At 42.6% G+C, this 20,527-nt stretch overlaps 1 protein-coding gene across 1 annotated transcript in view; it reads left to right on the top strand.

Annotated features, from left to right (window-relative positions):
* Positions 1-20,527, top strand: part of PCLO (piccolo presynaptic cytomatrix protein) — a 261,547-nt gene that overhangs the window by 169,575 nt on the left and 71,445 nt on the right. The window contains exons 9-10 of the mRNA XM_079975008.1: positions 12,635-12,716; positions 15,933-16,058. Coding sequence (XP_079831134.1) covers positions 12,635-12,716; positions 15,933-16,058 — 208 coding nt within the window. The remainder of the gene's footprint in view (positions 1-12,634; positions 12,717-15,932; positions 16,059-20,527) is intronic.

Here is a 20,527-nt window from a genome sequence, read left to right as displayed (position 1 = left end):
AAATTGTATTGTGCACTTGCTGTCTGTACCCTTCAGATGGGAGCCAATGAAATAAATCAGCTGGTCTAGGGTCAGTTAGGCAATTATCTCCCATGAAAGGGAGTAAAGAGTATCAGTATTTGCCATAGCAACCTCATATCAAATTGATTCAAGAGACAGGAAAGTGGGCTGCAACCCTATACACATTCTGAATTTAATATAATATACGTTTGAGTAAACATAGATGGGATCCTACTTTTCATCATTTTAAGAATGACTGAGGATAGAATAAATAGGATAGAATTCTGTCCTGGACAAATATTTGTTATATGAGTACAGAAGAGTACCCTCAATATACACTGTGTGAGAGAGAGCAAGAGACAAAGACTCCTGGGAGCTGGAAAAATGCAATGTCCAAGAAACAAGTTTCAGTTTTAACTTGTAGAATTGTATTAACTTAGACTGCATGCAACCCAGTGAAGCAAGAAGCTTCTGCATGCAACTGATTTGGCCCAAAGGTGATCTGAGGAGACAACTTAAGTATATAGACTTTTGCTGCCTCCTGAGAGGCAGATGGAATTTTTGACTGAGAATCCAAACCCCGTGTCTCACCTACAATATTCATCGTGGACTGCACTGCAATAGGGAATAATAGTGTATCACACTGCAGGCGTCTTGTCTACTATTCTGTCAGCTTCAGGCCAAACCAATCCCAAACCTATAATAAGGGTTTCTCTTGACACTTCAAAACATCATTGTAAACCACTAAGAGTTTGACTTCAGTAATCCGTGCTGAAGTTCTGTTTTAAGTTCTGTTATAAGCGGGTGGTCTGTGGTCTAAACCACTGAGTCTCTTGGGCTTGCTGATCAGAAGATCAGCAGTTCGAATCCCCGCAACAGGGTGGGCTCCTGTTGCTCTGTCCCAGCTCTTGCCAACCTAGCAGTTCAAAAGCACGCCAGTGCAAGTGAATAAGAAGAAGAGTTTGGATTTGATATCCCGCCTTTCACTCCCCTTCAGGAGTCTCAAAGCGGCTAACATTCTCCTTTCCCTTCCTCCCCCACAACAAACACTCTGTGAGGTGAGTGGGGCTGAGAGACTTCAGAGAAGTGTGACTGGCCCAAGGTCACCCAGCAGCTGCATGTGGAGGAGCGGAGACGCGAACCTGGTTCCCCAGATTACGAGACTACCGCTCTTAACCACTGCACCACACTGGCTCTCTCTGTGTAGGTACCATAGGTACCACTGTGGCTCTCTCTGTGTAGGTACCATAGGTACCACTGTGGCGGGAAGGTAAATGGCATTTCCGTGTGCTCTGGTTTCTGTCATGATGTTCTGTTGCACCAGAAGCGGTTTGGTCATGTTGGCCACATGACCCGGAAAGCTGTCTGTGAACAAACACCAGCTCCCTCGGCCTGAAAGCGAGATGAGCCCTGCACCTCATAGTCATCTTTGACTGGACATAACCGTCCAGGGGTCCTTTACCTTTATTTTACCTATAAGCAAGTCTGTTCTGGCCAACCCCCTGCAGAGGACAATGCAGTATGAGAACAATGAATTGCATTTTCTTTGGAATTTGTATCAACTAGAATGATGTCATCTGCTTTGTTTATATCTCTGTGCCTCTTTCTCCATTTCCATCTGGGAGAAAAAATAGAGGATGAGACACTGAAGTGTAACTGCCCACTTTCCAGTCTCCTCCTTACCTCCTCTGTGCTTTTTTATTGGTCTCAGCTAACATTGGTGGAAAAATTAAAACCAGTTCGCATATAAAAGTGAACCTACGTAATCCAGACTTTCCAAAGTTGTAGCTCTGTGAGGGGTTTTGTTGGAAGCCTCCCAGAATGACTGGGGCAGCCCTGTCAGATGGGCAGGGTATAAGAAATTTATTATTATTATTATTATTACTACTACTACTACTACTACTACTACTACACCACAGCCATCCTTTGAGCTTCCTATTTCCGAATATTTTGCAATGCAGTTATCCAGTTAAGTAATGTGAACAAAAACGCATATACTGAGATAAAGTGTGCATAGAAATGCATGTTAATAAAATAGCATTAAGAATGCATTATATTACAGAAAACTGCATTGCAAAAACAAGTATTAAGCTAAATCACATGCATAAATGTATACATGGGGAGGGGGAATTGCACTACAATGCTGGTGAATTTTCATGACTTTTTTATTTTTTTTAAAAAAAGCATTGATATGGAAACGTGGAAAACTGAGGAACTGACAGGAACTGAAATGGACAGATTTGCCCTTTCCTACTCTCAGCGGGCTTCTCCTGCTCAGCTGCCAGCTGTTCAGCAGTGCTTTGAAGCCTCCAGGCTGTTGGGTCTCCTCTTCAGTAACCACTTCCTTTGCCCCAATTGACTCCATGTTCTGTGGCTACTGAGCATGCTTGTGGCTGGATTGTGCCATTTAGCCTACACAGAATCAGCCCAGCCATTAGGTGGGGTGAAGCTGCCGCCGCCGCCGCCACCTCAGGTGGCACGAATTTTCAGTGAGATCTTGTGAGGTTTCACTGGAAATCTGTGGGATCTTCCCAGAAGTTGGTGCTGGTGCCACTTCTCTGCCACCAAGAGAAGCAGTAGAGCAGGGCAGCATTTCCTGTTTCACCCCTAGCAGCGAAACAGGTTGCCAAGGGCCTGGGCCTGTATCGGAACTCACCCATGAGCTTTGCAGAGGGAAAGGTAGTTGAGAACATGGTATTATACTTTTTTCTAGCAATATACTAGAAAATTATAAGATTGTTCACTTAAGAATTGCTTTCCATTTCATCCAAGCTTTCACACCTTTCTTCACATCAGCTTCCCAAGTATATGCTTTTTGCTTTTCTTTTTTGGTCATTCTCGCCTCAGTTCTCTACTATCCTCTATTACCATAGGATGGTGTAAATACAGTTCTCAGACTACAATAAATTAAAACACAGACCAATTCAAACCTGCAGGGAAAAACCACAAAATATAATTATCCTTCAGACTACCACAGGTAATCGGACGCAGGTGGCGCTGTGGGTTAAATCACAGAGCCTAGGACTTGCCGATCAGAAGGTCAGCAGTTCTAATCCCCACGACGGGGTGAGCTTCTGTTGCTCAGTCCCTGCTCCTGCCAACCTAGCAGTTTGAAAGCACGTCAAAGTGCAAGTAGATAAATAGGTACCACTCCGATGGGAAGGTAAACGGCGTTTCCATGCGCTGCTCTGGTTCGCCAGAAGCGGCTTAGTCCTGCTGGCCACATGACCCGGAAGCTGTACGCCGGCTCCCTTGGCCAGTAAAGCGAGATGAGCGCCACAACCCCAGAGTCGGCCACGACTGGACCTAATGGTCAGGGGTCCCTTTACCTTTACCTTACCACAGGTAATGGGCTGCATATTTTTCCAAAAAAAACATACCCTTCATACATTGGAGACTAGCATGTCAAGGAGAAAGTTTTCAGACTAGCTTTCTTCCTGAGGTGCTATCCAGGTGCAGGATTTTGTTTGCTTCATTAGAAACACCGGAGAGCATTCAAAAAAGCAAATCATCACCTACAGTTTAAAGTGGTAAAGCTAGGCAAATCATATTGTTTGCTTTCCTTGAAAATGTAAATCAAGTCCATGACATTCCTGTTCTTTACAAGACTATTATTTGACTTAATTTGTATTCATGACTCCCGTCTGAGCCTTAAAATAATGATTCCCCCCACCCCCTTTAGTTCTTTAATGTACTAAGCATTAAAATCTCAAATCCAGTACGTGGCCCCATTTCTTTCGGTCTGTGCAAGCACATTATAAAGAAACAAATTTGCTAAAAACCATTTGGCCAACAGCACTCACCAGCCCGGATTTGCTTGGAGGTCACAATAAATATGCAGTTCAGCAGACATCAGAGCCACCAAAATGACAAGCAGGGGAGCTCTAGCCAAGAAGCAGCAAAGCTGGCTTCTTGCTTTCTCACATATTTTCCCCAGAAGCTGTTTAATCCAACAAATCCAACTTCTGTTTGAACGTAATCTGCAGTAAATTCAGAGGTGACCTGTAATTCATCTAACTTTAATTCCCAGCATTTCCTGCAGTGGGACATCTGATCATTTGAGGGATGAGGGGACAGGATAGTGTAACTTACGTTAGGAGCTAAAGAAATGGGGCAGATGAACCAAAACTGCAGTTGCCTCAAACTTCCTGTACACTTGAATATAACTATTTCCTATGCTCTAATTCCCTACACATGGGACACGGGTGGCGCTGTGGGTTAAACCACAGATCCTAGGACTTGCTGATCAGAAGGTCGGCGGTTCGAATCCCCGCGACGGGGTGAGCTCCCGTTGCTCTGTCCCTGCTTCTGCCAACCTAGCAGTTCGAAAGCACAAAGTGCAAGTAGATAAATAGGTACCGTTCTGGCGGGAAGGTAAACGACGTTTCTGTGTGCTGCTCTGGTTCTCCAGAAGTGGCTTAGTCATGCTGGCCACATGACCCGGAAGCTGTACACTGGCTCCCTCGGCCAATAAAGCGAGATGAGCACCACAACCCCAGAGTCGGCCATGACTGGACCTAATGGTCAGGGGTCACTTTACCTTAATTTCCTACACAGTACGGACAGAACAGAGTTCTGCCAGGCCAAAATATGGGCTATAATCATCAGTTCCTGTCGGGACAACAGTCTTTTCAGAACAGTCCCAAGACTTATTATGCTCAGGCACACCTTAGGTGCTCCAGTCTGCAGGTTTTTAGCATTAGCCAGTCATGGTTTTACTGCTTTCCCTGGGAAAATGATAACTTATTTTTCATACTCCAGATATAGCTGGATGTGTGCATAGATGCATGCATGCACACACATTCCACTGTGTTTTGTCCACACTAATGGGAATGCATAACAAAACCAAATGAACAACGGAGTAATGAAGCACTGAAGCTTGCTATTTTAGCATCTTGTTTATGCTTTTCTCATTAAGCCTACTGTACAGTTCCTGGTTGTTGTTTTTTAATGTACGCATTTCAGTGTGAATGAAAAATCACTTTTAACACCACCACCACCCTACAAAACACTGCTAAATGTTAGCAATCAGAAAGAAAACCATGAAGATGTGTCCGAGTAGGAGGGTCAGCTGCCTGAAACACCATTGTTCACATCGAAACCACATCTACACCTGCGCATAGTAGACAGCTGCTCCATTCGTTTACTTTTGCGAGCTCTCCATACAAAAGAAGCACAGGGAAGATACATAACAATTGGATGGCAACTTCTTGTAGATGCTCCCTTAAAAATGAGTTTAAAAAATGTGTAGGAGCATCCCAACACACTCACCACAGCAATCCACATAGAATGGGGTGGTTGTGCAGGAGACCAGTAGCTGAGGCATGAAGGAGCGAGCAACGATTTCTGCATCAGCCCTCTAGCCTTACTCAGGAATGTTGCTTCATGACAGGCTGCATCCTGTTGGGAAGAACAGAGGCCATTGCATCAGATGTTTGTACCTGTCTATTTAAAAAAAGGATCAGTCTTGAGCGGAGGGCTGGACTGAGTCACCGGATCTGCTCCCATCTTACTTCAACCAGAATGCCTTGGGTGCCCAGAGGCATTCTGGGCTAGGAAAGATGGCAGCAGCTCCATGCACACAGCCTGCCGCACCTCCTCTAAGGGTCAGGCAGTACCGAGAGGAATTGCCAGCACTCCCAGCTGCAGCATCTTTCAGCAATGTTGCTGTTGCTCCTAGTCCTCTCTGTGCTTCTGATGTGCCAATCTGAAGTTCAAGTTGCAGACTCTTGTTGTTGGCCCTTCTCCTGCACATCTGACCACAGCCTGACAACAGATTTAGCACACACAACTTTTCTCACCCACCCCTCTTATTTTCATGCCATGTAAGGTTTTTCCCTGGTATACTTTGGGAAGAAAAAAATTGAAACACCTTAACTGGAAGCCCATTCATTTAGATCCTTCTCAGATGAAGGTGCATTCCCCAATGCATCTGCCTCTCGTATAAAAAATGAACAAGCTAATCTAGTTTTTCCTCAGGATTTTAACGTTCAAACCCACTTGTCATGGAATCATAGAATAGTAGAGCTGGAAGGGACCCCAAGAATTCAACCCCCTTCAATGCAGGAATCTCAAGTAAGGCATCCATGGCAGATGGCCATCCAACCTCTGCCTAAAAATCTCCAAGGAAGAAGAGTCCACCATTGACCGAGGGAGACCATTTCACTGTCAAACACCTCTTACCGTCATAAAGTTCTTCCTGATGTTGAGGCAGAAGCCATTGATTTGAGTCCTATCCCCCAGATTAGGATAAAGCAGACTTGCTCCATCTTCCATGTGGCAGCCCTTTAGATATTTGAAGATGGCTATCAAATCTCTCGGTCTACTCTTTAAGCATTCTTCATAAAGCTTGGTTTCCAGACCCTTGATCATCTTGCTCACCCTACTCTGCACATGTGGTCACCCAACATTACAAGCTGTCACCCCCCACCAGTTAACTCTTCTGCTGACAAGCACGCAGAGTCCTATTTCTACATGTGTCATGCATAATGCTGTTGCACTCCTCCCCAATCTCCAAGAGGTCTGAGATTCCATGGGTTCCAGGCGCTTATCCAGGGTTCGTGTTTCCTTCTGAATGAAGGACAGCAGAGAATGTGGTGCCTTATGATCTATGGGAGGGATTCATAGCAGGGCCTTGCTTGCCCTACAGCTGCTGCCTTGGATTCCAACAGAAATCTAACTGCTCTGACTCTTATTGCCGAGCTTGCTGCTTTGCTTCTAGCTCACATCACTCCACTCTCTGCTCTCAACTCTGCCTCTGTCCTTTTAAGTACCTGCAAGTTGAGGAAAGGGATTGCACCCATTTGTCTTCTCCCACAGAGCCCCTTCCTTTGTTCCCCTCAGTGGCTCATCACCTAGGCCAGGGGTCAGCAAACTTTTTCAGCAGGGGACCGGTCCACTGTCCCTCAGACCTTGGGGGGGTGGACTATATTTTGAAGAGAGAGAAAATGAACGGATTCCTATGCCCCACAAATAGCCCAGAGATGCATTTTAAATAAAAGGACACATTCTACACATGTAAAAACACGCTGATTCCCGGACCATCCGTGGGTCCAATTTGGAAGGCAATTGGGCCAGATCCAGCCCCCGGGCCTTAGTTTGCCTACCCATGACCTAGGCTGTCACCTCACCAGGAAGCTAGCCTGGCCATTCCAAGAATTAGAAGCAGGGACAGGCATATAGCCTAACCTCTCTCCCAAACTCCTGACAATCCATCTCTGGCCTTCTAAAAGAACCAAGGCAGACAGGGTATTTCAATTCTAAAATCAGCCAGCCAGAGAAGAAGGTGGAAGGTGGAGAAGCTTCTTCATCAGGATCTCCCATAGGTTCACTGCCTTGATGGAACTTCCCTGATCAACACAGAAGTTTTATATTCTGATTTTATCCTGTGGACCACTCTGAGACCTGCGGGTATAGGGCGGTATACAGATTTAATAAATAACAATAATAATAAAGTTTTGGCGATGGTAGCTCTGAGCCTTTCGTTGTAGTTTTAAAGGACTTTGGAGAGGCTCTTCTCCAGCGCAAAGTCTCACTCCTCTCTCAGTTCTTCCCGTGGAAACAGCTGGAGGTGGAGCCTACTGTACAAAGGAAAGAATCGCAGTTACTACTCCACACACCTTTGTCCAGGCCCACCTCTAGCACGTGCTCCTGATGGGATGCTTCCCTCGGGCTGAAAAAGGTTCCTCACCCCATTTTACAGGGACAAGAGCCTCAGCCCAGATATAACCATTCATAGTTCTCTGAGCCATATATTGTCCTCTCAGTCTGCACTCTACATGGGCAGAGAAACACATAGCTGCATGACAGAAGGAAATTCAGTCTGTGCTGCTTTCACATGCAGATGCACAGCAGTTAATGATGCAGAAGCCCTTTTGTAAAAGCTGGCAACCCAGCTGTCTTAAAACCATCCAGTCCTGCCTCCCTTTTATAGCAGGGGTGGTCCGCCAGATTTTGTTGGACTACACCATGCCTGACCACTGGCCATGCTGGTTGAGGTGGATGGAGATTGGAGTCCAACAGCGTCTTGAGCATAGCTCACATTTTGTAGCCTCGTTTTCTTTGTGGAGACATAGGAGTGCTCCGGCAAGACTTCCGTATGCCTTAAAACATTGGGGGGGGGCAACCCCTAAAACAAGTTAATGCACATGCCATTCTCAGAGGGAAACTGGGGGTTGCATAGTCTCTCTTTGTTTTGTCTTGTTATTTGCAGCGCTACATATTTTTGTGTTACATTTTCCTATATACTGTTTCTGGGCAGAGGAATAACTTTCGCTGTTTGAAATGTAACACAGAAAGCCAACATGTCTTCTCTATCTCCACCCTCACCCCTCTCCTTAGAAGCATGCTGCTGTATAGGTTGACTTCATACTGTAATGCCAACCACAGTTTAAGCACAGTTTCCTATAAGCAATAAAAAAAAAAGGATATTACTGATCTCTGGGTACCAGTAAACTCTAAAGTCTATGTTTATAGGGCTGTTTATCACAAGGATTTATACTGATTGTAAAATACTGCAGGTGGAAGTAATAAAAATATAATAGGCCGAGGCAGCAATCCTTACTTGGGAGAAAGACCCAGTGAGCTTACTTCTGAGTAGACATACATATGATTGCACTGTAAGGCAAGTGCTTATTCTTTCTTTGGCTGTGCATTCTCCAAAAAGACATGTCAGTGCACAAGTATATATGTTCTAGCCCTCTGTTTTAAAACGGGATGACCGTGTCAAAATAAATGAGGCTATAAATTACAATTTATAGGTCGTATATATATATATAATTTATAACAAAACCACATCCAGTTCAATTCATATGTTACAACATGCTTAAAAGACCCCTCAACATTGATTCCCTTGTATGATGCAAAGACCAACAAAGAATAAAAAGTGCCCAGTTTTTCTGAAATATTTCTAAAGTTAATTCTCTTCTCATAATTGCTTATATCTATGTACCATTAAGTCCCAAATGTTCCTCTTTCACTGCTCTATGGAAGGTATTCTATCTATTTTCCATGCCCTCAAAATGTAAACCAGGCTCAGAGCAATGCAACGAATAACCAAAATCTGTGCATTGCTCTGAGCCTGGTGCCTTATGTATTCCAAGAGCATTATTACCTTATTGAATTGGAATATTTTCTTACAGCTCCTCCAGGAAATCTGTTTATTGAGCATTCCTTGAGGTTTGATTGCACGGTGCTTATGTGGAGGTTAGGCTATGGTTTTTTGTGAAGCAGCTATGCAACAATGAGCATTGATCCTAATTTGCTTGTGGGGTGTTTATAACTCTTCTGGTTACTCATTAGTTCACATAATCTTCTGTGCATTTTCCCCTCACTTTCATCATCAAATCCCAAAGTGGATTTGTTAGGCTAGGGCAACAAAGCATTTAATTCAGTTTAACTGAGCAACCTAAACTTCTGGTATGCACTTGAATCCTCCTGCAAAATAGAGACAGTCTGGAGCACTCTTAACTGCCCCTTCCCAATAATTAAAATAATCCCAATGTGTGATAAAGTACCACTGGCTTTCTTGCATCTCCAGCAAATATCTGTTAGCTGATCTATCTTGTGTATGACACCATTTATATATTACTTTATTCAATCTCTGTTTGAGGCTCATTGCCATATATAGAGCCTTATCTCACCCAAAATCTCCACATTAAATTATTTCTTCCAGTTCTGTGTAGTCCTCCATCCCTCTTTTGTACATTTTGCAAAGCAAACTTCTTTGTCTTCTTTTTTCCAGGCAGCAAAAGGTTTCCAAATGCTGTTAAATCTCTGCTTATAAATGCTCTCCTCATAACAGGCTGTATATAAAAATCTGTAATTGAATTGCTATAGCTGAATGTACTCAGCTGCTCCGTTTGTGAGAGAGGGTAGATTGCTTTGCTTTGAATCCCCCCTTTTTAATATAGGGTGTAAGCAGAAACAAAATTTAAAAAATCTTTCCAGTAGCACCTCAGAGACCAACTAAGTTTGTTATTGGTATCAGCTTTCGTGTGCATGCACACTTCTTCCGATATGCACACGAAAGCTCATACCAATAACAAACTTAGTTGGTCTCTAAGGTGCTACTGGAAGGATTGTTTTGATTTTGTTTCGACTACGGCAGACCAACATGACTACCTACTGGTAGGTATAAACAGAGATTGTAATAGTAAAACTCTTCCCCTTCATGTAAGTGTGAGGCAGCATTTGAGACCCTCTTTTCCTGAGATGGTCAATGGGAAGAGGTTTAGCAAACCCATGTACTGTCATTCCTTAGATCAACAGTGGATACTCGGGGACAAGATGGCACAAACTACAAAGTTCCTAAACTAGTTTTTATAGATTTTAAAGTATAACAGAAAGGGTGAAAGCGAGGTTGTGTAATTCACCACTTCAAATGGGTCCATCCTAACACAGATTTTCTCCTCTTCTGCTTTTTGTTTGTTTGTAGTGTATATTAGTACAAGCATTTGCTTGCAATGTTTACTTAGACCCTTAAACTCCTCTCAAAAATCGCAGCACAAGGGCTGTTAAATAGCAGATAGAAACTTTTAGTACATGCTTCTATAGATTGTTTTCAACCATTAAGATGCTAGCTATCAAGTTTGGCAATGGTCTCTCATAACATACATCAAATTTTAAAACAGTGCAGGGTAGTCGCCATGCTGTTTAAACTCCAGTGGCGCCTCTTACTCTTTAGTAGTCCAATTGAAACCCTTCAGACTGCAACGGTTTAAATTGCAAGTGATGTAACTTGATTTGAATATGATTCCCATCACTTCGGGAAATATGTTTGCCATTTGCAGTTTTGTCTGTCAGCGCAGGTTGATGATGAAAGAGGGCACAGTACTGAACTTCTCCTTCTCTGTGGCTCCTATTGCAGGCACAGGAGCCATCTTTCAATTTAGGACTTAAAAGCCCTTTCAATGTAACTGCATACAGCTATTATTCCTCTACTAAAGAAGAACAGGGTTACTTTGTCTAAGCTTAACAATTGAGCCTATTAGATAAGTCACCATCCATCTCTGCTGCTGGTTTGCCTTGTGCCTTTGAGGGTTTCTTTCTTTTCTTTAATTTTTATTTATAAGTTTTCAGTTATACACTCATATCATTTCCCATTCTTATACAGTAGTTCTTTTGAACTTCGCACCCAGCATTCCATGACAGTTCTTTGCACATCTTAATTAACTGCATATACAATAATACCTTAACCTTATTTTCCACCTTCCCATAAACTTTTTAATGTCAACTGCTGGTCAAAAGGCAACCCCTACCTGGGATTTATATTTAAAATCTTCTTCTTTTTTTCTTTTTCTTTTTGGTAAATATTCCCCTAAATACAGTGGTACCTCAGGTTACATACGCTTTAGGTTACATACGCTTCAGGATACACACTCCACTGAGCCAGAAATAGTGCTTCAGGATAAGAACAGAAATCGGGCTCCGGTGGCGCGGCGGCAGCAGGAGGCCCCCATTAGCTAAAGTGGTGTTTCAGGTTAAGAACAGTTTCAGGTTAAGTACGGACCTCCGAAACGAATTAAGTACTTAACCCAAGGTACCACTGTACTCCCTTGAGTTCTATTTCTATTGTGATTTTTCATGTGCTTCATTATTAAATCACTTCAGATGTGTAAACACAAATAGCAGAGATACTGGGGCTTTTTTTGGCTTGGATGAAATGAACCTTGTGTGGGCAATTTATACCCCAAAGCTTGAATGTGGCAGCAAAAAATCCCCTGAGCCACATACCCACCTGCTTATTCACTAAAGGCAAGATGTATCTAAGGGTGGCTGGAGTCATATTGGATGAAGCAATCCTTCAGATACCATGGCCCTAGCCGCAGCAAACTTTTTCAGCAGGGAGCCAGTCCACTGTCCCTCAGACCTTGTGGGGGGCTGGACCATATTGGGGAGGGGGGGATGAACGAATTCCTATGCCTCACAAATAACCCAGAGATGCATTTTAAATAAAAGCACACATTCTGCTCATGTCAAAACACCAGGCAGGCCCCACAAATAACCCAGAGATGCGTTTTAAATAAAAGGACACATTCTACTCATGTAAAAACACACTGATTCCCAGACTGTCCGTGGGCCGGATCGAGAAGGCGATTGGGCTGGATCTGGCCCTCAAGCCTTAGCTTGCCTATCCATGGCTTAGGGCTTTAAAGGTCAACATCAGAATTTTGAGTCAAGTCCCGAAGCAAACAGGGAAGCAGTGATACTGACATGGGAGAAATGTTACACTTATATAGGAACAGAGCCCTTCACAGAAGTCAGGATCTCAGTTTGGGGTGATTACAAAAATCATCATGAGGTGGCAGAATATGGTTGGTTAGAATTGACCTTGGTTGACCCAGCTATGCAAGTGAATGGAAAAGAGCAGCCTGGCTTGTGGTGCTTGGTGCCTTACTGGTCCATAGCATCTCTGTTGCTGACCTTCTCCTCATGGGAGTGCCCTGGTTCCACATTCCTGCATGTCATGGAGGAACCAATCTCAGGAACTAAAATCAGGATATCTTGCTGTGGGGTGAGAGAGAGGGAGAGGTTCCAAAAATAGCACGTTTACTAGATTTTTGTTTTACTGATAAGTCATTGTGAAACAAGCATGTTCTGTCTTTAATCAGCCTGCACACTTTATATTCCATAGATTATTGGGAAGCCTATTCAATACATCTTTCCCCATGCAAGGCTGAAATTGCCAAGGGACCCAAAGGACCACTCTGTTTCAGGTAAAGCAAGCAAGAACATCTGGCTTCACAAGAATATGGATTATATGGCATGCAAATAAAGTATGAGGTGACTGTCCATCATATAGTAAGCAGTTGTTCATCTTGGATAAGTGGCAACACTCAATGAGAACAGAACATGATACATGTTAGATGCAGTGTTAGAAACTGAGATATGAAAGCTAGGAGCTAAATGGCACCCTAAACCTAGGTTATGGGTGCAACAACAGAATGTCTAGGTGCGCTTTCTTTATAACAAGAATACAAAGCTGAAAATGAATGAACTGCAGATAAAATATTATGTTCATTTTTCACATGGTCTAATTCTTCCCCTGCCCACCACCCTAATATTCTTAAAAGGGTCTCTTCTCAGTCTTCAGAGAGTAGCTGGAAGGGGGGGGGGGGCAAAAAAATGTCCTCCTTTCCTCCACTCTGCAGTTTTTTAATCTGAAATCTTAGGCGCAGTACTGTGCCCAGAGCTCAGAAACTGCTTGCCCTAATGAAATCCCCTGTCACAAAATGCACCTAGAACAAGGGGAGTTTTGAGCACTGGTTAGGTGCAACAGTGCTTTATTAAAAAAATAAGTGAAACACTATGTAAATAAATAGAGAAATAAATACTTTAAGAACCATGCTTCTGAAGGACATGCAAATGGCTGTTTGTCTGTGTATATATATCAATTTGTCTCCATTCCCTCTTTTCTGTTGATTGGGTGTTTTAAGCCTCCCTATTGTCAAGGCAGAGCCCCCTGCCCAGCTTAGCCCCCCCCCCCCGGCAAATGCATTGGGCTGCCCTCTCCCTCTGCATAGGTTTGGGCACCACAGCTGGAAGACTATGACTGCAGCCCCCGCCTCCACTGGGAGAGCCCCTTCTTCTGTACACACACCCTCCCCCCTCCTTTATTTCATGGAGGTTTGTCATTTCTGCATATTTTTTGTATGTATAAACAACAAAAATGCAAAGTGAATAAACTAACACCCCAGGAGTTTATGCCTCTGAACTAAGCCCATCAACAGAATGTTGTTGTTTTTACATAAGCAGGTGGGGTGCAGTTCTTCTGAAAGAAAAGAGCTCAAACCAAACATGTTCAAATGAAATTTCAGATGATTTATATGATTTGCATATATGAGGGTTTCTTGGAAAAAAACATTAATATGTCATTTAAGTGCACTGTAAAACTAAATGATGATGATGATGATGATGATGCCTATACACTAAGGAGTAGGATAGAACAACCAATTCTGTTCTTTGTGTATTGAAACATGTGATTTAAGTTTAAATGATAGTTATTTTTTGTTTCCTATGAAATTATTTGCCTATGGTAATGTGTTGCTGGAGATCAAATTGGGAGCTCAGTTAAAAACATGCTCAGTTAATTGCCATTCCTCAAGCTTTGAAGCAACTTGAAAGGATTTTATCTAAATGTATAAAATTCCCTTTGAAATGTTGTTTCTCCAACAAGAAGTTTCATGATAATCAGGAGGTCAGAGTTTAAAGAAGATTTCCTGTGGAATTCATTGAGCCTCTTGCTTATTGCTGACTGGTTTTCTAGCATAACAATCAACTCTCTGAAGAGAGGGAGAAAATAATAGAAATAAGAAATCTGCACTTAGGTATGGAAATTCAAATTCAGACATTTTTGGCTACTTCTCACACCTCTCTTCTCACACTAAGGATCACTCTCCCAGTATATATACCTGAAGGTAGTTTATCATGGGAATTTCCTTTTTCCAGAACCACTGGAAACCTTCTTCTGCCCCAGCTGCAACAAAACATGTCTCTCCCCTATCAGCCTCTACAGCCACAGCAGGAGCCACAACTCTCCCAACGGTTTGACTTCACACCCGAAGGTGCACTCCTCCATTGTCCCCCGAGACAGACAGAGGCTAACAACTTCACAGAACGTTTAATCACACAAGACATATCATATTTGGTTACTACCATAAATGTCACTTGAACACATTTGTCAGCAAAATAACCTGATTCGTGACAGAACAGGGGGAGACGGTGGAGGAGGAGGAGAAGCGTTTTGGGCCCATGTGTGCCTTGTGTTCAAAAGAACGTGTGAGGGCAGGAGGGTCTGGAGGAGGTTTGCAAGTGTGTTGAGCTCAAATGGATGCAGCCAGTATGTGCAACAACTTCGTGGGTGTGCTCACACTTTGCTTACCATGTCAAATGAGCTCGTCACCAAAAGGCCCATTCGCATGAAGGTCTAATTTAAGATAAGCTCTGCTAGATCAGGCCAAAAGCCCATCTGTTCCACTTTCCTGTTCTCACAGTTGCCATCCAGGCACCTTTGTGTGTGTGTGTGTGTGTGTGTGTGTGTGAGAGAGAGAGAGAGAGAGAGAGAGAGAGAGAGAGAGAGATTGTACTCCGATAAAAACAGAAGATAACTTACACGACTGCAAGCATGTGCAGTTAATGCTGGAAGACAGCACTGAGCAATTAGCCTTTTATGACTTGATACTGTAATCACATTTGTGATTCTGGCTTTTATCTCAGGAATTCCCCCCCCCCACCTACCCCACCCCCCCAAAAAAATATTGGGAACACATAAATTATAGAGATTGCGGGCTACATTAAGCATGCATGAATTGCTATCATATTAGTACTTAGGTTTCTTAATCTATTTAGTGGAATAAAACTGTCATTACAAATTTGGCTCAGAAGAGAGATCGGTGAAATTTTATTCTGCTTTCTGGGAATATTCAGGGCTTTGACGTTCTTTTGCTCAACTTTTATGAAGCTTTTTTTTTTTAAAAAAAAAGCCATGGCTCGCGAGCAAATTAAAAGCTCGTCTTGGTTTGGCATCTCACCTTCTTGACATCAACCACTTTCTGTAGTTCACTTTGTATGATCATGGGCAATAACTAATAATGATATCTCCTTAATAGACAAGGGATTACACAGCAAAACAAACTTTGGTTTTCTTACATCAGTGAGCTGACAGATCATATTAATTCTTGCATCACTTCTCGGTCTTTTGACTAGTGTAGTGTGTGTATTAGTTCTTGTACAAAATAGGGAAAAACTAGTTATTTAATGGTATTTACTATTTTACTGTGGTGTTTATATTATTGTTTGTGTTTTACATATATTTGAGTACTTTAGTAGAAAACCAGCAAGTAAGAATGAAAATAGAGAAATCTTGATCACTACTGCTGCCTTTTTTCTATACATTTTTAACTTGTGTGTGCTTTTCCCCCTCCTGGATGCAGGCAATGGACTTGGGATCCGAGTTGTAGGAGGGAAAGAAATTCCTGGAATCAATGGAGAAATTGGTGCTTACATTGCTAAGATCCTGCCTGGTGGAAGTGCTGAGCAAACAGGGAAACTTGTAGAAGGTAAAATACTTACCCTATCCTGTTCAAAGCTATTCAGGAAATGTGTGCAGAGATGACTTATCCTTGAGGCGAAACATAAGGAGTCCTGGGAAATACAAGACAGGGGACCTAGTCGTTCCTCAACTATGGGATGGAAGGCTCTCCCTAGAGAGGCCTGTCTGGTGTCAAGAGTACTAATTTTTGGCAGCCAGCAAGAAGCATTTGAGTGCTCAGTTTTTTCTCCTGCTGCTTGTTAGTTCGCCATTTTGGTGGCGATCATATTGGTGGAATTGCAGAAGAGAGGTTTCAGTTGTTGGGAACTGGTGTATGACCAGGTTATGCTTTTAATTGTATTTTATTGTAATGAGAGAAAGGGGCGGGAGATTTGATGTAAGCTTGTAGAATAATAAATAAATATTAAATGGTTAAAACAGCAAGATCACCACAACGAAGTCCAAAACACAAAGAGCTAAGGAGATAAATGAATCATGGAAAATCAGTCCCTCTCTAACTGAGTGGGGGTCCCTCTGGGTGGGTCCAGGACATGGCTAAAATCTGTTTATGTGATGGGGTTGTCCCCACTGCCTTTTCTAAGGAAGGCCACCCTGAATCCAATAGTTATTGACAGCTGCACCCTGTTGCTAACATTATTATTATTATTATTATTATTATTATTAAAATTTCTATACTGCCCTATACCTGCAGCTCTCAGCTCCCCTGCTGATTCTCCTTGATCTCTCCGTGGCCTTTGATATCATTGGCCATGCTACTCTACGGGATCGGCTTTGTGAGTTAGGCATGGGAGGCCCTGTGTCATTCTGCTCATACCTACAGAGTGATTCCAGAAAGTAACATTGGGTGGCTTTCTTTCTGCCCCTTGGGAGTTGTTCTGTGGGGTGCCATGGGGCACTGTTTTGTCCCCAGAGCTATTCATCATCTGTCTATGAAGCCATTCAGATTGTTCACTGGGAGATTTATCATACAGCTCCATTCCTCTGCAACATCTGGATTACGAGCTTCTGGACTCATTAATAGGGGGGATAAGAGTCAACAAGCTGGACCTGAATCCCAAAACAGAAGTTTTGTGGGTTCTTGGTTCTGGATGGGCTGCAGTCCCTCTGAAAGAACATATACATAGCTTGGGGCTACTCCTTGATCGAGTGTTGTCACAGGATGTTGATTTGTCTTGTATGTCTAGGACTGCCTTTTACCAGCTTTTGCTGTTACATCAGCTGCAACCATTCATGGGCAGGGATAGCTTGGCAACAGTGGTCCATGCATTGAAACCTCTGGACTTGATTACTGTAATGAACTTCACAGGGGGTTGCCCTTGAATTTGATATGTAAGCTAAAGCTAACGCAAAATGCTGCTGCACAGTTGCTTTCTGGGGCAAGCTATGGGCAACATGTGACACCTCTGATGAAAGGTGCCAACTTTCTCCCAAACTAGAATCGAGGTTTTATTATTGGTATATAATTGATGTTTAGTTCTTGCTAGATTTTATGCCTTAATACTGCTTTTCTGACCCATATTCTGCTTTATATTCTATTTCTGTAGTCCACATTATTATGCTGGTATATTGTTTAGTTGCATTTTCCTATTTTACTGTCAGTGGAGTTGTTCTTTGTTGATTGCAAGCTGCTTTGTAGAGGAAGTTGCTCAAAAAGCTGGGTATGAAAATAAAAGAATAGGTGTCATGGCAAAGGTTGGCAGCTGAGAACTTGCTCTGACTATAAGCAGTGAAAGGAACTATAGGCTGGCCACAGACTACATGCGCCATGTGAAAAGGAGCCATGTGCAGCCAAGTTTTAAAGCCTTCTCGGAGAAAGGTGGAAGAGATTGTTTTGCCACTTTGTGCTCTTCCCCTTCCATTATTTTTCTGTGTTTGCCTCATCTCCCCTTAGCAGCTAATTGTCCCTGCTAAAAATGATATTATAACTATCAATTACCACTGAACTGTGTGGCGCTTTTGGCCTCTTGGTCTATTAAGGGGCAATTGCACTTTTTTTAAAAAGTTGCCATTGAATCCAATGTGCTAGCAAAATCTGGAGGTTCTAGCCAGTGGCGTAGCGTGGGTTGTCAGCACCCGGGGCAAGGCAAGTAATTTGCGCCCCCTAACCCTAACCCCAAGATGTTGCGCCCGGTGCGGCCGGGCCCCCCTGCACCCCCCATGTTACGCCACTGGTTCTAGCTCAGGGTATCTTTAAAGATTTTTTATTATTATATTATAGAGGGTCATTGCATAATTTTAGTTCTTTATGGTTCCAAAAAATCTTCCTTTTATCAGAGAGACTGTTTCTTTGATTCTTTCAAAGTTCTTAGAGCATTGTATTCTATTAATAGTGTGCTGGTCTTGGTGGAAAATATAATACATTGCAAGCTACTGTGACAGAGTCTAGTCTTAAGGGTGAAATATCTATACTCTTTTCATCTATATTTTAAGAATTGGTCTGGCAGAGACATCTTGCAGTAGATTAATACAAACTGTTTGATGAGGCATGTGGCTTTAAAAGTACAACCTTTTGGACCTGTGCCTGGAAATCACATGACAAACAAAAGTGTAGATGAGCCCTTAGAAGCCTAATATTGTATATTGCTGCAGATCTCAGGACGGAGCCTTCACACTTTTTAATGGGTTTCAAGGCTGTGTTCAAGTGAGCCCTGGCTTCTAAACCCCCCTTTAAATCCATATCTACAAAAAGGAAAGAATTCACCCTAAAACTCACCTACAGGTGGTACCTAACACCAAGGAAGCTAGCACTAATACACCCAGGAACCTCACCAAAATGCTGGAGGGGGTCACCTCCACAGGCACATACCTCCACGTGTGGTGGGAGTGCCCCAAGGACAACAGCCATAAAAGAAATATGCAAAATAATAATAATAATAATAATAATAATAATAATAATAATAATAATTTTTATTTATACCCAGCCCTCCCCAGCCAAGGCCGGGCTCAGAGCGGCTTACAAGCAATAATAAAAATAAGATGAATGATTACAACTTAAAAACAAAAAGAAAATACAACATTAAAATAATGGAACATTAAAATATTAAAATGTAGCCTCATCGCAGGAGGAGAAGGAAAAGGGGAAAAAAAGAGAGAGAGAGGGAGGGAGGGAATCAAATTGGCTCCAAGCCAAAGGCCAGGCGGAACAACTCTGTCTTACAGGCCCTGCGGAAAGAAATCAGATCCTGCAGGGCCCTGGTCTCATGGTCTCATAACTAAGCAAGTATTAGAAGTCACCCCAGAACTGGCCCTACTGAACATCTTCCAAGACAATAATGCCCATTTGCACCACAAAGAACTCATAGCCCGCCTACTCTCAGCAACCAGAAACATCATTGTCAAACACTGGAGAGACCTGTCAGGAGTAAGCATGGACCAATGGTACCAAATAGGATGGGAAACAGCCCTACTAGAAAAATTAACCAATAAACTGAAACTGACACGGGGACAAATAGAAGAAGAAGATACCTTCACCCCTGTATGGCTCCCCTTTATCACATACACAGCCCAACAAGACAGTGACAAAAATCCACCAACAGCATACAAATCAATATGGCTAACCTGATCCAAAACATCCACCAACCCCACTCACACATGAAAACAAAGTTCACCACAGCCAATCACAAACGAACAACCACACCGTAGGCCACCCCCAACCTCTCTCACCACTAAAGGAACACAAGTGAACTGCAAAGAGAACCTGCACAAGCGACACTGACACAAAACCCCACACATACATCAAGTAAAATAGAAACATCGCCACCCGACCCCACCCCACCCACCATTCTCCCCTCCACCTCTTTCCCCCTTTTCTTCCTAAAGTAACACTAATGTCTCAAGAAATGAAACTGATCTGCAGAAAATGTAACTTGAAAAAAGAGACATTGCACATACTTTTGTAAACCAAGAAATCTTTAATAAAAATACATTTTAAAAAAGTGAGCCCTGGCTCATATTGATCACTGACTGCATACATCAAAATATATTACTAGGTGGGAAATCTAGCTGTGTGTACAGTTTTGTAATGTTATGCCTTGGTGTTCCAGAGCTGAATTTCCCAGCAATTACTGGTTAACAGTCACAAAATGAGCTGCGTAGTTGTTTGATTTCCCCAGCAAGACTGAAAAGTGATGGAGTTTCATATGGTAGCCATGTGTTTGGTAGCCCCTGATCTCTGCCTCAGCCCCATCAGCCACATAGGGCAGCCCTCTATGTGAGGGTCAGCTTGGCAAGCCACAATACGCAACTGGCAGCTTGTTTTTTTTTTGTTTTTTTTTAATATTTATTAAGAATTTTTCATTTACAGTAAAAAAAATGAACATAACATTGCATATCACATATTTTCTTATCACTTCTGGACTTCCTCACATCTCCCGCTCCTACGTTCTAGTTTAATACACTTAAAACAACAATTTATTCCCTTATCTCCATCCTTACTGTCAAATTTCGAATATATTTCAAATTTTAGATACGTTTATT

This window comes from Podarcis cretensis (genome assembly GCF_951804945.1).
Source record: "Podarcis cretensis genome assembly, chromosome: 5".
NCBI classification, from domain to species: domain Eukaryota; kingdom Metazoa; phylum Chordata; class Lepidosauria; order Squamata; family Lacertidae; genus Podarcis; species Podarcis cretensis.
The sequence above is the reverse complement of the archived record's forward strand: the minus strand, read 5'-3'. Positions and strand labels throughout refer to the sequence as shown.